The sequence below is a fragment of the Emys orbicularis genome, chromosome 1 (genome assembly GCF_028017835.1).
Source record: "Emys orbicularis isolate rEmyOrb1 chromosome 1, rEmyOrb1.hap1, whole genome shotgun sequence".
Taxonomy (NCBI): domain Eukaryota; kingdom Metazoa; phylum Chordata; order Testudines; family Emydidae; genus Emys; species Emys orbicularis.
In genome coordinates, this window is record NC_088683.1 from 197,254,612 (window position 1) to 197,271,946 (window position 17,335).

General features: G+C 41.4%; 1 protein-coding gene across 2 annotated transcripts in view; it reads right to left on the minus strand.

Annotated features, from left to right (window-relative positions):
* Positions 1-17,335, minus strand: part of APP (amyloid beta precursor protein) — a 326,391-nt gene that overhangs the window by 143,819 nt on the left and 165,237 nt on the right. For both annotated transcript variants that reach the window (XM_065418260.1, XM_065418252.1), the window contains exon 6: positions 12,851-13,053. In XM_065418260.1, the coding sequence (XP_065274332.1) occupies positions 12,851-13,053 (203 nt within the window). The remainder of the gene's footprint in view (positions 1-12,850; positions 13,054-17,335) is intronic.

Sequence of the window (17,335 nt, forward strand, 5' to 3'; positions counted from 1 at the left end):
TAGTTATACTGGTATAACCCCTAGTGTGGACATAGTTATACTGGATAAAGTTGTCTTATGGTTCCCCATCTCTTATGGGAGTCGCTAGACCAGTATCCACATGAGGGATGTTGTATCACTATAACTATACTGGTACAGTTAAAGCAGTATAACCTTTGTGTGTGGACAAGCCCTTAATTGGAATTTTGCCCATGAGGAAGTTTGAATAATTGTCTTTGGAAAAACTCTTAATGGCAGGAAACATCTACACATCAAACTATTAAAAAATACATCTAAAATACTGAGATTTCTTGGCTTGTAAAGAGGTTCTATATAAATGATGCAGGGAGTAAAATTCCTTCCATACACATACACAATCATTTTGGTTGAAACTCCCTCACGTGTAGAGGCTCAGCGCAAGGCTTATATATCACTTAAATCCACAAAAGCCCTCAAAATAAGATTTAAATGGTGCGCCAGCTTTGTGAATAGGGCTGATTCTTCTCCTTACTTAACATATCAAACGACAGTACGAAATCTGCTTTGAACATATATTATGATTTGTGTTTCTCAGTTTTCACTGGGAGCTAGACCAGTCACTGCATTTGCATTGAAACTCAACGGGAAATCTGTGGGGAACTAAGCTGTACAAATTAAGATCAAAGAATAAAAAGTGAATGCAGGAACTCTGTCCTTAAATTGGAATTCAGCCCATCACCTGGGTACATATATAACCCTTTACCAATAATGTTCCAAACAGGAAAAACAGCGTTCACATTCAGCATGCTGTATATCATTTGCAAAATTGTAGAACATGAAACACCAGTACTTCCCCCTCTATGCTTCCATCAGACACGGGTTCAAAATAATGGCAGACACTGGTAACTTATCTACAACTGTTTCTGACATTACTTCACAAGTCTTAATTTTGTGGAAGGCTGACTCCTCACTATTGAAATGGGGTCTCCCCCTTGGTCACCTCAACACCTGCTAGTGTATGTAGCACTGCAAATCTCCACATGCTCATCACCCCAGAGAGGCTCTCACTGGCATTAGCCCAGATTTGGAGAGTCTCACTGGCTGCTTCACAGTCTCTTTTCTTCTAGGCTGTTTGGTTCATCTCTGTTTAACATATAACCCTTCCCACCTCCTTTCTGCAGTGTGCATTTTATATCAAATTGCTGTCAGTAATTAACACACGTGTACATTTACATCAATAATTATTTACTGTAAAGCATTTATGACTGATCCAACACAAAGCTTTACATATACACATCAACAGTGTTTTAGGCACTTACACAGTTTAGTTTGTAGAAATGAATGAAATAAGTTATGGTAGAGGAGAGTTGGCTTCTTACTTTTAAAATCCAGGACAGGTGTGATTAATAGTACACAGGGTTTTCCATACCAGTTACTCTTGCTTGATTTTTACATAACATAGTTATAGTCTACACACAAAGTAACTTTGCCTGGCTTTGAATACATGGAGGACCCCACAAATTTCATTTTAAAAATTAATCACTGGTAGAGTGATTGACACTAAAGAGACAGGTATAATCAAGAACAGTTTTACTGAAAGAATACCAAATTTCAAGAACACAGGGCCTCAGCAATTTGTTGTTCTTTTAAAAAATAATTCAGTTAGTGCAACTGTTGGTCAACCTCAATATATAAAGAAGTAATGCCTTCTAAGTTATTTTATCATTTTATATTTCACACACTCTTATCAGTATGTGAAAGTTCCAAAGACTTACTTTAGTATTTCCTTTTTAATCTCTGGGCTTGTTTCCACTTACCAGGGGATTGACGCACGGCGATCAATCCACCGTGGATATATTTAGCGGGTCTAGTGAAGACCCCGCTAAATCGACCATCGATCGCTCTCCCGTCGAGCCAGCGCAGTGTAGGTACCGCAGTAAGTTGACCTACGGTACGTTGACTCCAGCTACGTTATTCATGAAGCTGGAGTTGCATAACTTAGGTCAACTTAGCCCTGTAGTGTAGACCTGCCCTCGCTCTCTAAGGCAGGTCGATCCCAGGGTAAGTGGGGACAATCCCTAAATGTGTCACGCATCGGAAAAATAAAAGCAACGACTTTTAGTACCCAGTATATTTTTGCTACCTACATAATGTGAAAAAAAAAATGAAGATGATAACCCATCAGTGAAATAATGGCAATGCTAATCAGGAATCAACTATTGGGACACTACAGACATTTATACATATTAAGCATTCATTTGACTGGCAGTTTAAGAGTCAATCTTTAGGAGCCTTGCAGTAGAATCTGTTTGCATGAAAATGGAAAATATAGCCCTTTAAAGAGTGACTACTTAATCATGAAATTAAATCAGACTCCCTATTTGAACTTAATGCAGGGCTAGAAGCCATGCCTTCCTTTCCCCTCCCCATGGTGAAGCCGGTGCTACCACATGGCAAAATCCCCCTCTTAGATCTACATCGTAGGTCTTGACACCTTGCATGGATGGTGTTCCATTGCCAGAAGACTGAAATATCAGAACATAGATCTGCTGTGTGGGGATGAGAGGAGAATTGAACACCTAGAGATTAACAACAATGCAGGATACAAACATGGGGCTAGATCGTCACTTTATGACTGGCCCTGATCAAGGCAGCAGACTGTAATTCAGAGTCAATATCCCTCCTGGTCTCCCCTCTGCTTGCCCTTGTCATCTGTACTGGGATGGAAGAAGAATAGCTTTCCCTCCCTCGCTGAAACCCATGGTACACATAACCTTTGTAAGACAGTAAGGTGGTGCCTTATAACCTACCATATATACTCGTTCATAAGTCGAATATTTTTGGTAAGAAAGTGACGCATCAAAGAGCGGGGGTCGGCTTATAGATGGGTCAACACCAAAATCTGATGATTTTAAACTCTATGGAATCATTGAATTGAATATCTTATACATTGTCGTTTTGTTTACCTGGCGCTTCTGCGGTCATGGAGCCCCTCAGCTCCCATTGGCTGGGAACGGCAAACTACGGCCACAGGGAGCTGAGGGGCTCCATGCCTGCAGACACTCCAAGTAAACAAAACGTCCCGACCAGCCAGCGGCTTACCCTGACAGGCCAGGAGCCAAAGTTTGCCAACCCTGAAATATAGGGTCGGCTTATGAAAGGGTCATACAGTTTTTGCTATTTTTACCCAACCATCATGGGGGGTCGGCTTATAAACGAACGGGCTAATGAACGAGTATATACGAGTAAGTCTTTTGCATGGGTGCATAGAGCTAGTGAAGATTTACCCCATCATCTGAGCGCGATGGTACACTCACAGTTAGCAGCAGAGAGTACATATTGCACAATCATGTCATTTAGAATTAAAAACATTCTTTGCATTTAATTTTTTCCCCAAAAATACAAAGGAAGGCTCACTAGTAAGGCCATACTGGGAACAAATTATCTGTGATAACTAGAAAAATTAAATTACACTGTGGCAAAATGCTAACTTTCATCTTTTAATTTGTTTCTGAGAACTGATTAAGAACTGAAGCAATTCTTTGCCTTTGGTTGCAAGAAAGCAAGGCAAATTAAAGGGAGAGCTTTTTGTGTAGTGCTTGTTATAGCTAAAATTTCTGAACAGTTCAAGTTCTAACCTGCTGTTTTCACATGCTCAGACTTTCTCAAACAATCCACCTTTGGTACTCAAAATTTCCAGTGTGTTGTCCTTGCCCAGAAATGAGGGTTTCCTGTTGCTAGCCCCTCCAGAAAATTTGTGCTAAATGTTTAAAGCTCAATTTTTTGAGTTCTAATGGGCAAAAAATGATTTATGTTTCCTATTTGACAAAATTGCCATACTTTTTCTACACAACTAAAAAACAGCTGAACTTTTAATATAGCCGGTAAATATCTCTCTCACTGAGGGATATCTCCATAACAGTTTTTTTCAAATGACTAGATAATGAAGTTATTGATTGAAAAGCAGCTACTGAACAGGCACAGTAAAACATTTTGAGTGATCAAATTTAGAAGCATACACTTTTCAAACATTTGGACTTTTGGATTTACAGCTGCTTACACCAAGCTATTTCATAAGTGCTCATTGATCAATGTGTCATTAACAGAGCTAGTTGCAACTTTTGTGGGAAAAGTTTTCATGCTTAAAGATAAAATTCTCTGTATGTTTTTCATACAAATGTTTTTTTCATATTATATTTTCCTATGAAAAATGTTTCAAAATTACAATTTCCCCACGGGAAATGACAATTTCTGTTTTGACCTTTTGAATTAAAATGTTGCTTCATTTTTGTTTGTGTCAGAAAAACTGACACAAAATACCTAGCACTTAACAGTTAATAGTAATACCTAGCTTTATTACAAAAGAAATAGGTATGATTTTGCTCACTTTACAGAAATTTTAAGTTACATTTTTAAGCTGAAATGAAATGAATATTTTTACTTCATTTCAAAATGTTAATTTGAAACAAATGTTTCTGGTTTTCTTTTTTCAAAATGGTTTAAAAACTTCTGTGGGAAAACCAAAATTTCACTCTTAAAAAAATCTAGGGAATGAAATCTGAAAATATCCACTGTATTTCTTTAAAGACAAAAATGGGAATTAGACGACCAACTGGTTTCCAGGGGAGCTAAGTTTCTAACTCCACTTAGTGCCTTTGGAAATATCAAAGACCCATACAGTTAAATTAATCAACAATCAGGAAAAGTAAAAGTCAGGGTTCCATAACTTTGCTCTATTGTAACTATCCAGAATTTTCCAATATTTTTTCCTATGACATCAACACTTTGACCTTCTACAGCACCTTCCATCTGGGAATCCCAAAGCTCTTTAGAAATATGTAAAATTCACCCTAACAACAGTCCTATGATGCAGCCAAGTCCCAGTTTCATAGTGAAGTTAGGTGACTTGCACCCAGAAAGTCCTTGGCAGAGAAAGGGAACAAAACCCAAATCTCCTGACTCCCAATACTATGCTTTATCTCCAAGACTATCCTCTGAATGTGCAGCTTCATATTACTATTTATGTCATAAAATTGAAAGTGTACACCAGGGGTCGGCAACGTTCAGCACGCGGCTCACCAGGGTAAGCACCCTGGCGGGCTGGGCCAGTTTATTTACCTGCTGACGCAGCAGGTTCGGCCGATCACGGCCCCCACTGGCCGCGGTTCGCCGTCCCGGGCCAATGGGGGCGGCGAGAAGCCGCGGCCAGCACATCACTCACCCGCGCTGCTTCTCGCTGCCCCCATTGGCCCGGGACGGCGAACCGCGGGCCAGTCGGGGCCGCGATCGGCCGAACCCGCCGCGTCAGCAAGTAAATAAACTGGCCCGGCCCGCCAGGGTGCTTACCCTGGCGAGCCGCGTGCCGAACGTTGCCGACCCCTGGTGTATACAATAAAATATGCCACAGTGTGTGATAAAGACAAGTTACTGCAGATAGACTCATAATATTTAAACTGCTTGTATTTCAGTGGCTATCTATGCAACCTTTATGTTGTATTCATGTAAACCCAGATTCAGCAAAGCACTTTAGCATGGGCTTAAAATTAAACACATGCTTAAGCACTTTGGTGACTAGGGATTTACTTAAGCATGTGTTTGATGAACTGGGGCCGTAATTTTTTGTATTTTTATAAGGTGTAAAATAAAATATATTTTATAATCTATATTCCACTATAAAACTGCAGTGTAGATGATTAATGTAACAAAACGGGCAAAGGAATCAAATCGCCCTAGCAAATGTAACATCATCGAAGTGTCTGCTCAACATCATTAGGTACTACAATTTAGGGTTCCAATCAGTACTTTTGCCATTCCCTTAATTTGGGTTATTTGTATACCTCTATGGATGTACCAACATATACATCAGGAGCATTACTCTCCTGTATGTAACTACTTCAGAGATACAGAACTATATTTTAAATAAAGTTTACTCCTTTGTTGATTTTGTTTGTACTTCTACTTTCCTTAGTCAAAAATCTACGCTACTGTTTTGCTATGTGGATTATTCCCAAGGGAATATTTAAAGAAGAAATTATTTATTCTGAATATATGCCTGAAACCAGCAGCCAAATTTTAATTTCAACGTTCAAAGACAAAAACTAATTACCTAAGCGGTTTTTGGAATTCAGCAGGAGGCAGCTGTGGAGCTGGCACCAGCTCTGGGAATAAAGCCTATGCATTAGCTTCACAACAGCATTGATACTTTCTAGAGAGAATTTTTTTTTTAAAAAAAAGGCTGAACAATTAATTATAAATGCAATGCCAAAGAACAATTCTTTAAAACAGTTAAATACCTTAAAATTGTAATTGCCAGTTAAGATTGAATCTCTCTCTCTAATGTTGACTTGGAGCCTACTCGCAGGGAATAATTGGGGCATAAATAAAATATAATTGTATACTGTGCCTAAAATACAAAGCCTTCCAATTCCAATGTAAAAGAAATGTATAAAACATATTTTCATTTTATTTGTGTTAAGAGTAACTTCACTCAGAACCAAGATGTCAAGTGGCAAAGAAAGGACAGCTTGAACGTAAGACTAGATCAACAAAATTCCACATTTTATGTATGTTTTAGAAGAGATGCAGCTTTCCCGTAACACTATGATTTTATTAACATAGCAGACACATTAACTGAGAGGGTTAGCACAGAAATGCATTTCACTCATCCAAAAGACTTATCCCCACAGATGATGATAATGTAGGATAATATTAAACAGATTAGTAAATAAAACCAAAGCTTTAGATCATTACAGTTGCAGTACCTTAAAATGATATTTTCTGTTGGAGAATCAGATTAGCAGAGGACAAAATTCAATAAGTATAGCATAGATCATAATGAAATTTTCATCCTTATGTAAAACAGCAGAACTGCTCTATAAAGTATTCCAATATGTTTGTCCTTGGCCCAGAATTTTAATTAAAAAACATGTTCTTTTATGATTCAGCAGTTCTGGTTAACAGTGAAAAAGATTTCATTTGATGTAAGACAACTTAAAGATGTCCTTCTATGGAGGGGCAACTGAATTTTAAATCAAAACATCCAATTAAATTCATAGTTGTACTAATCAAAATGTACCAATACATGGTTCTCTATAACCAAGGCTAGACTGAGCATATTAACATTCATAAGAGTAAGGAAAATCACACATGCTTTTTGTCAATTGACAGAAAGATAGTTATAACATTGGACACTCTTGTACAAATGTCTAGGTATTTTCTTAAAATGCAATATGAGCGTCTATTATCCCTTTTCAAATTTTTTCACCCAAGCAGGTGACCAATCAAATTCACCCTAAATTAGGTGAAGAAAAACATAAAACGTTCTGACGCTTAAACCAAGGTAATAACATTTCACAGAAGAAAAGGAGGAAAAGCAATTAAGTCAGTGTGGGCTAAAGCAGAACTGATTTTGAACAAGGCATTAATACTCCAATACTATATCAAAGCCTGCAATAGACAGGACCAGCACTTCCCTATAATAAGCTAAATAACTTGCCTTGTAATAGGTAGCAACTGTCACTGAATGGATTTAAAGAATCTATGAAATATATAAGGGAATAGCAAACAAGATACAGTAGAGCAATAAGGCTAACAGCTGCCATACCTAATGCATGTCACTTCTCTTTTGCAAGAAAGCTGGCTCAGATTCCCATGTGCAACTGCAGGTTACAAACACATTCAAAATGCCACATCAAGCAGCACCACTTCAATTCTTTCCTAAATATTTAAACAAATCTGTTTGAATTAAGGGATGGTGAAATCATTCCTAACTGGCAACACTACGAAAACCAGGTGGTCAAGCCTTTGCTGAATTTCCCACATCTGCTGAATGGTATGTGTGCAAGCTGCCAAATGTTCAACAGGTTGCTGTGTTGGCCCTGCTGCTTGCCTTTAAATAAGCTCTAATTGACCGATATGTTGACAGGAAGCATTAAACTCAAAACAAGATCTAATTGCCTTTTCTTTGATGTAAGCGAAGAGAGGAACAATGTTGCTTATCAACAGCCATGCTGAAGGAGAACAGAAATGGAATCACAAACAATTACACATCATGGGAGAACAGAGTTTCTCCATGATTCAGTCAATCCTAGCAAAAACTCCCCGGGACCTCGATATCTCAGTATCATTTTCTGGTTCTGAAACAATTTATAGTGTATTAAGGCAGTGATGTCAGCAGAACCAGAGCTGATCTGCTAGTTATGACTGGTCTTCAAAGTGACTTCCCCTGTTTGGTATGTAGGTTGGGTGAAGTGCCTGCATTCCTGCACTCTGCAGAAATCAGTCACTCAGCTTTAAGAATACAAATTCAGGGATAACATCTCCCAGCATATGGGGGTGAGAAATATAGAACTGAGAAGGGCTGGCTTCTGGGTTCCCTAGAGCCTGTGACCTCAAGCCCACCAGTCAAGGTACACAGCTTCCTCAGCCAAACTTGCAAACTGATAACCAGTTAGTGGCACAGATATATACAGAATCCTGGACTCCTGATTCCTGTGTTCAATCTATCTGAAAACCTATAGCATAAATGCCCTTGTCAGACAAAGGCATGTGCATATCGCTAAGTATTGTGCTAGGATAATGGAAAGGAATTCACCAAAGCCCTCCTTTCTATAGTCTCTTCAATAAAGAAAAACCCGCTAAAAAACACAACAGCTTTCAAAAACACGTTTGCCACAGGACATGAAATAACAGGTTGCCATCTGTCAGGGTGCAGTGGCTGAGTGGTTTAGGCACCCGATGACAATCCTGATAGCCGTGGGTTTGATTCTTACTCAATCTCTCCCTGAAAAGCCACTTCCAGTTCACCCAGATGCAAAATGGGTACCTGATCCATTGCATTAGGGCAGCCATAGGCCTGCAGACATGATGCTGGCCACATCACTCCCTTGTGTACTGCTGGCTAGGTAACTGACGTGCCTTTACTGTGTCAGCCTGATGAGCTATTGGCTCAGGAGAACTTTCATGCTATCTGGCATTTTTCAGACAAGACTAAAATTGTTCTGCTCCTGATGGTTGGAAATATATTTGTGAGCTGTTTTGCTATGGGTATTTTGGTCACTACTAGTTAAAACATGCTTAGGAATAAGAAACAGCATGACATGTTGAAACTACAGCAGACAGCATGAGTGTCTTCACGATATAGCTTCAGTTTCCGTACATGCTTTATTTATTTAGGGTTTGATCCAATGCCCATTGGCGTTAATGGGAGTCAGTCCATTTACTTGGTTGGGCTTTGCATCACCCATTATCAGAAGAGTTTAATTTATGGTTTGAGAAGAAAACAAGCTTCCACTGATTTGACATAGGAAAGATAACTCCTATAAAACATGAAGAACTTCTCCCCACATTCTTTAATGATCATGGATCTAATAACAATTATGTCTCCAGAAAGTATAAGGAAGAAATTGGATGTGCAATCAGCATGGAGAGTATTTACTCCTGGGGGAATTCTGCACCCTGGTACACATGCAGAATTCATGTCCCCTACAGATCCCCCACACCCTAACCCCGCAGAATAATACATTCTGCCAGGGAGGTGCTGCAATTACACCTTTCACCCATCAGGGCTGCTATGGCAACAGAAAAGAGAGGGAAGCCAGCTCAGGGCCAGAGCAGCCAGACGTGTATAGAGAGGGGGCAGAAGCTGCTTTCCAGCGTGCCCTGTATTGTTACAGACATACTTACTGACAGGTATTTTGAAATAAATTACCAAAAAACCCTAAAACTGGTGTTATTATATTGTGTTATTTTGACAAAGATATGCAGAACATTAAAATATGGTGTGCAGAGTTTTTAATTTTTTGGCATAGAATTCTTTGGCGCAGATTTCTTCCAGGAGTAAATACATTGTATAAACTTCATTGCCCTAACCCTTTGGAAAAGTGATCTTAGTTTTACTTGTAACCCAAATGGGTTAAAGCTAGTCAGCCACCCCTGGCAAAGAAGCCCTATCTACAAGGGTTCTCAAACATCTTCCTTAGCATGGACCACATCTTAATAGAGAAAGTCTCACAGACCCTCCCCCCTTCCTATTTGCAATCATGAAGAGCAACTCTCCTCCCATGTGCGACAGCATAACATCGCTGTGTCAACCGTCAACATCTTACAGTAACGGATTAATTTCCTAACGTATTTTTAGCTTCTTTCAATGCATTTTTCCAGTGGAAACAAGGAGATGAACGTATACCATGAGAAAAGCCAGCTCTCTGCAGACCACCAGTTATTGGTCTGTGGACCAGTCTATTAGCATGTTGTCCCAGGAGGACAACTCTGTCATCAGAGCTGCAGAAGCAGCTGTGGCACAATTTGACAATAAAAGTTTAGTCATCTCAATGAAATAATCAGGGATAGCCATCTACATGCAAATAATTTGGTACAAGTAACAGTCCCATCACGAGAGGCCTCATACTTAAAGAGAGATGAAGATGCTGAAGGTCAGATGGGCTGAGGTGCCTCAGGAGAGTTGCATAGGGAATCTGGCATCAAGCCTGATTACACTAGACTTGTCTGCAGCCAAACTCTTGCCTTCATGACACATGCATTTTACCAATGTTACATGCAAAAACTAAAGACGATTATCTTTAGGCTCTTAAAACCAGCACCACTGAATGTCAATGTTTATATGTTACAGTCTATTTTTATATAAATTCAATGTGTTCCTTCACCTTTTTTGTAGTTTATTTTCGCACTAAACATCCTAGTTGCCTGAAGACTGAACATCTTAACCTCTTCGAAATTTCAGCTTCGGTAAAAGACATGCTGTACCTAATTTGTTCTCATTTCCACTCATCCCAAATCCCATTAAACTGAAGTGTATCTTTTTAAATATTCATTTACCAGTGAGGACATGGTGTTTCATCCCTGGTCAGTAAGAGCTCACCTATGGAAATATATTTAAGCAGTTTAAAGATTTAAACTGGGATTTTTACTTTCGTCTCACACTGGTTCTCCAGTGACTGAATCGAAGACTTAAGAGACAGAGTTCAGATAAATAAGAGCTTTTTCTGCCTAAGAAGGAAGCCCTTGCGAATCAATTTTACTCAAACATCAGTTCATTTGATCATAGCACTCACCTGAAACAGGGAGAAAAAATAAGGAAGGACAGAAAATGTTAATAAAGGAAGCGTACCCTTTCCGGGTTAGCTACTTACCGTATATACTCATTCATAAGCTGAATATTTTTAGTAAAAAAGCGACGCATCAAAGAGCGGGGGTCGGCTTATAAATGGGTCTACACCAAAATTTGATAATTTTAAACTCTATGGAACCATTGAACTGAATATCTAATACATTGTTGTTTTGTTTATCTGGAGCGTCTGCAGGCATGGAGCCCCTCAGCTCCCTGTGGCCACAGTTCGCCGTTCCCAGCCAATGGGAGCTGCGGGAAGTGGCGCCACCTCCCGCAGCTCCCATTGGCTGGGAACGGTGAACCGCGGCCACAGGGAGCTGAGGGGCTCCATGCCTGCAGACGCTCCAAATAAACAAAACGTCCCGACCCGCCAGCGACTTACCCTGACGGCCCAGGAGCCAAAGTTTGCCAACCCCTGAAACATAGGGTCGGCTTATGAAAGGGTCATAGTTTTTGCTATTTTTACCTAACCATCTTGGGGGGGTCAGCTTATAAATGAACGAGCTAACGAACGAGTCTATAGGGTAATTCCATTCAATTATATACATATTTCATCATGGAATGAAAATCATAGCTAAGATCGATCCTGTGCAGTCCTCCCTACCACCAAACAACATAAACATCAGCCAACAGGGCAGAACAACCCTGCCACAGGGAAGGGATAGGAAGGTCAGTGTGTACACTTTTAAGGGTCTGTGTCCCTCAATTCCAATAGCAGCAGGAAAGGACTAAGGGAACCAGGACTGAAATGTCCGTGTTAGTTCCACTACAGCCATATCATGGTCATTTTGTCTCTGAATGTTTTAAGTTGCAACTCCTTCCATTTTAACTCATAGGAACTCAGCTCATTTTATGTTTTGTCCTGGGCTTTTACCTGTGTCTCATTTCTTAGGAGGTAGAAGATCATCATAAAGACATTTGATAAGTACAATGCTACCAGGGAGATGAGCAATATAGAAAACTAATACCTGGATTATATAAATATTACACCATATAGAATAGTTCCAAATCATATAGAAACCTAGGAAGCGCTCCTTTAAAGAATAAATTGTACAAGGGAAGAGGAACAGAAAAAAAAAATTCTACCATGATTTGGACTGTCAAATTGACTATAGGTAGGCTAATATTCAAATTTATCAAAAAAATTAAATTGCTTTAATGACACCATATAGAAGAGCATACAAATGGAGCATATTTTAAAATCTATTTTACCCCGTTTATGTTATTTGTTTCTTTTTTCCCCATAGACAACAAACATACATTGTAATTTTGTTTATAATTATTTGTAATCTTTAACCCATACACTAGGTCAACTATAGGATTTTTTAAATTTAATTATTTGCTTATTATTGAGAAATGCTGTACGTAAAAAATCCAAGAATCTGAATAAAATAGCTAACCAGAACATGTTAATGTAAGACAATGTCCTACCTAATAGTGCTTTCTAACACACCTTTTCCACTTGATATCAACATTCCCTTTTCTTTCACAATAAATTGTTTTACCAACATACAACACTGTTTCTTCTCATGTAGTTTACTATGCTGTTTGTGAAAATAATCTCAAAAATATGTGGCAATCACTATCCATGTATCCTAAGATTAGATATAAAAGGAAAAAAACTTGCAAATCATATAAAGACAAAGCATAATGATGTAGCAACTTAGGATATTTTGCTGTTTGGAACATTTTTAGTAGTAAAGGGCAAATACACACCAGTAAGATCAATTCCGCAGACCCCAACCTAAACAAACATTAATTTACCTTTAACAACCTCTTCTACCGATTCGGTAGTAGTGGTGGTTGTGGTAGCAATGCTGGTAGTTCTTTCCGTGGCCTCTTCGTACTGTTCCTCTGCCTCTTCTTCAATCTCATCACCATCATCGTCATCATCATCAGCATCTTCGTCCTCCACGTCCGTTACTTCCTCCTCTTCCTCCGGCTGCTCTTCTACCACCTTGTCATCACTGAAAGAATCAACAATTGTTGAGTCAGCAATAAAACACCTACTAGGTGAGAAATTGGACAATGGCTTATTCAGAACCTCGCGGAAGTGTGACAAGGAAGCCCCCTCTCAAAAAGCATCAGCCTGGCACTCTGGAGAGCAATGCAGTGAGATTTAATGCATATATTGAAAATGAAACAGTAACAAAAAGATAAATATGGATTTTGTTCTGCTGCTAACATAGCAGGATGCCAATATGAAGCCCATTTCCATGCACTGGAAGGGGAAAGGCCCTGTATTAACCATACCAGATCGTGCCAACTGATTAATGTCTTGGGTGTGCATGTTTTATGCTGCTCTTGGAGATCAGACAGTTGCTTTGCACTGGAATTCTGTAAAATGACTGAGGTGGGTTCAAACAGATGAATGAAGCCGATGGCCATATGCTTTCAGCGCTAAGTGATATTTTCTTAAACACGTACACATCCTAGATCATAATGAGTAATTATTATCATCAGAAAATGACGGCAATGAGTGATAATAACAAACAATTTACTCAAACTCACATATTATTATTATTTGTATCCTGGTAGCTCCCATTATGTGCTAGGTGCTGTTCAAACACATATTAAGACATGGGACAAAATCATTAGCCATTGGAACTAAGGACTTGTCTACACAGGAGCATCCTGGAAAATTAATCCAAATTAACAAAAAGGTTGAATTTGAAATGGGTTAGTTAAACAACATTAAATCCTAGTGTGGATGATGTTATTCAGAATTAAAGTGGCCTTTATTCAGTTTAGCTTAATTCACTTTGGTACTCAGGTGGTACAAACAAGAGTGTCTGAATCACAACCACACTAGACCATCTTGTTTAAGTACAAGGCAAGGTAAGGTTTTCCAACCCTGTAGTGTGTCTTGGGCAATGGGTCTCACCTATTACATACTGTGACCTTCTTCCCACTCCAGGACAACCCATCCTTTTAGCAATATGGGAAGAGCAGCGTGGTCATGACCCTCTGTCACCTGGTTGTGACTTCCAGGTTGAGACACCCCTAGTCTTGGACATTTTCCCTAAGAATGCTGAAAGTAAGGCTTCTATGGTTTCTGACTGTAGGACTCCGAATAAACAAACAGTAATGGAACAAACAAAGGAAAGCCAATTTAAGAAGGCGCAGGGAAAAGCACTACAAAAACGATTTACTTGTACACATCAAAGATCCAGCTGTGTTTAGCTATATAAAAGCAATTCATTTTGCCATGTGAATGCACAACATTTTGTTGTTATATTTGCAGTCCCTAACCGCAATCGTGTTTTTTGGTGTAGAATTCTAAACAAATCTGATATGTGAACCCGTAGAAAAGTTATTGCTAGGCCAGGGTCATCTAAAAATATTTAGAGTGGTAAAAATATGTTCTACATCTGCTTTAAGATCATCAGTGGAAGTAGCACATTTTTGATAGTTTGTAGACAATTCATGAGAACGAACACAAATCCACATAGAAGTTACTTGTAGTTGGGAGCACAAATATTGAATTCAGTGTGACTAAGGCCTGGTCTACACTAGGAGTTTATGTCGAATTTAGCACCGTTACATCGAATTAACTCTGCACCCGTCCACACCACGAAGCTATTTAGTTCGACATAGAGGTCTCTTAAATTCGACTTCTGTACTCCTCCCCGACGAGGGGAGTAGCGCTAAATTCGACATGGCCATGTCGAATTAGGCTAGGTGTGGATGGAAATCGACGCTAATAGCTCCGGGAGCTATCCCACAGTGCACCACTCTGCTGACGCTCTGGACAGCAGTCCGAGCTCGGATGCTCTGACCAGCCACACAGGAAAAGCCCCGGGAAAATTTTCCTTTTCCTGTCTGGGCCGTTTGAATCTCATTTCCTGTTTGGACATCGTGGCGAGCTCAGCAGCACTGACAACGATACAGAGCTCTCCAGCAGAGATGGCCATGCAATCTCAGAATAGAAAGAGGGCCCCAGCATGGACTGATCGGGAAGTCTTGGATCTCATCGCTGTGTGGGGCGATGAGTCCGTGCTTTCGGAGCTCCGATCGAAAAGACGGAATGCAAAGATCTACGAGAAGATCTCTAAAGCCATGGCAGAGAGAGGATACAGCCGGGATGCAACGCAGTGCCGCGTGAAAATCAAGGAGCTGAGACAAGGCTACCAGAAGACCAAAGAGGCAAACGGACGCTCCGGATCCCAGCCCCAGACATCCCGTTTCTACGAGGCACTGCATTCCATCCTAGGTGCGGCCGCCACCACTACCCCACCACTGACCGTGGACTCTGAGGATGGGATATTGTTGACGGCCGCTTCCTCGGACATGTTAGCGGACGGGGAAGATGAGGAAGGAGATGAGGAGGACGAGGCAGTCGACAGCACTTACAATGCTGATTTCCCCGACAGCCAGGGGCATACGGCCCTGGTCTTTGCAGGCTTTCCCGAAGCATCCTTTCTTTCTCCGTCTCTGAAATCCTCATCAGAGTGATGTCGCTCATGGCGACCTGCTTTGAATTAGGTAGGGGAATGTTAGTATTGGGACTGCTTGCCTGTTCCTTTACAGAACTGTAACCGGCGGTTTACAGCCACGCGGTGGAGGCGGGAGAGGGGCAGCATACAGGGATCTTTCCCTGGGACAGCCGTGAGGGGGTGGGACAGGGGCAGAGTTCATGCTTGCCGGATTGCTGGCAGCAGGGACTGGCATTGCTTTGAACGTGAAAGGAGGCCAGTGCTATTATTAAAGTTTTAAGCAGCCACAAGTCTACGGCTTACCATGTCGGCCTGCTACACAAATTCCGGTGTCCTGCCCCGCTTCTCTGATCTGCACTGCAAGACCCCAAGCACCGAATGCGAAGGCCGAAAATTCGACCTTGTCCTGAGTGCGCATGTGATAGGTGCTGTGCATGGTCTTGTTCACAGAGAAAGACTATGTTCTTTGTTCACAACTAAATTTATCTTTCTGAGGAATTCACTCCCTTTTTCCCATCCCACAGCTGCGACTGTCTCCCGAACTACCCTGGCATCACACTCCCAGAGGCTAGCGCAGATTAGGCGTAGGAAGAAGAGGACACGGGAGGACATGTTCTCGGAACTTATGGGCTACTCCCGAGCCCAGGCAGCCCAGCAGACCCAGTGGAGGGAGAACTTGTCCCAAATGCACCGATCACACATGGAACGGGAGGAGAGGTGGCGGCAGGAAGACCAGCAGGCGACTCAAACGCTGCTTGGACTAATGAGGGAGCAAACGGACATGCTCCGGCACCTTGTGGATGTTCTGCAGGACCGGAGGCAGGAGGACAGAGCCCCCCTGCATTCTCTCTCTAAACGCCCTCCCCCGCCACCAAGTCCCATACCCCCCTCACCCAAAGTCCCAAGAAGGAGGGGCGGCAGAGTCCGTGAAAACTCTCACTCCACCCCTGCAGACTGCTCAAGTACCAGAAGGCTCTCATTCCCCAAAATTTGATAAGTCCTTTCCTTCCCGCCTCACCCAAGCCCCCGTCCCAGTTTCATCCCCCAGTTTCATGTGCAGTTGCTAATAAAAAATACGTTTCTGTTAATTACTGTTTCCATCATGTTCTTTTAGAGGAGAGTCTGTCTGAAGGGGGGGAAGGGGGTTGGTAATTGGACAGGACAGTCACCTTTACCAGGGTACAGAGGCGGGGGCAGGTTCAGCAGCAGGGCACACACACATTGCAGTCACTAGTTACCCTGGTCAGTCTGGGAGGTGGTTTTCATGTTCTGTGTGTGTGTGTGGGGGGGGGGGGGGGGCTATGTGACTTTGTGGCGGGGGAGGGCGGTTACAGATCTTATGCAGCGGTCCTTATCCTGGATCACAGAGCCACGCAGCAGGGGATCTGTAACCGTCCTCCCCCTGCCACAAAGTCACATAGCCCCCACACACAGAGTCCCGAACAGGAGGGGTGGCAGGCTCCGTTGAAACAACCAGTCCACCACTGCGGAGCCTGTCATTCCTGGAGTTTAGAAGCGTCCTTTGCATCACTACACTACACCCGCTCCCCACCACAGTCTGCGTCCCAGGTTCAACACTTTCCCGCGAAAACAGTAATAAAGAAAACGGTGTTCATTAACAAAATTCAAGTGATTTTATTTTTAAACGTGTGTTGGAAGGGGGGGAACGGGGTATGTAACTGGAGAGGATAGTGAACATTTACTGGGTAAAGAAACGGGGGCAGGTTCAGCTTCTCTGTAAACAAACTTAAAAGTCACAGGCTACCCTGCTCACTCAGGAACCTAGCTTTCAAAGCCTCCCGGATGCACAGCG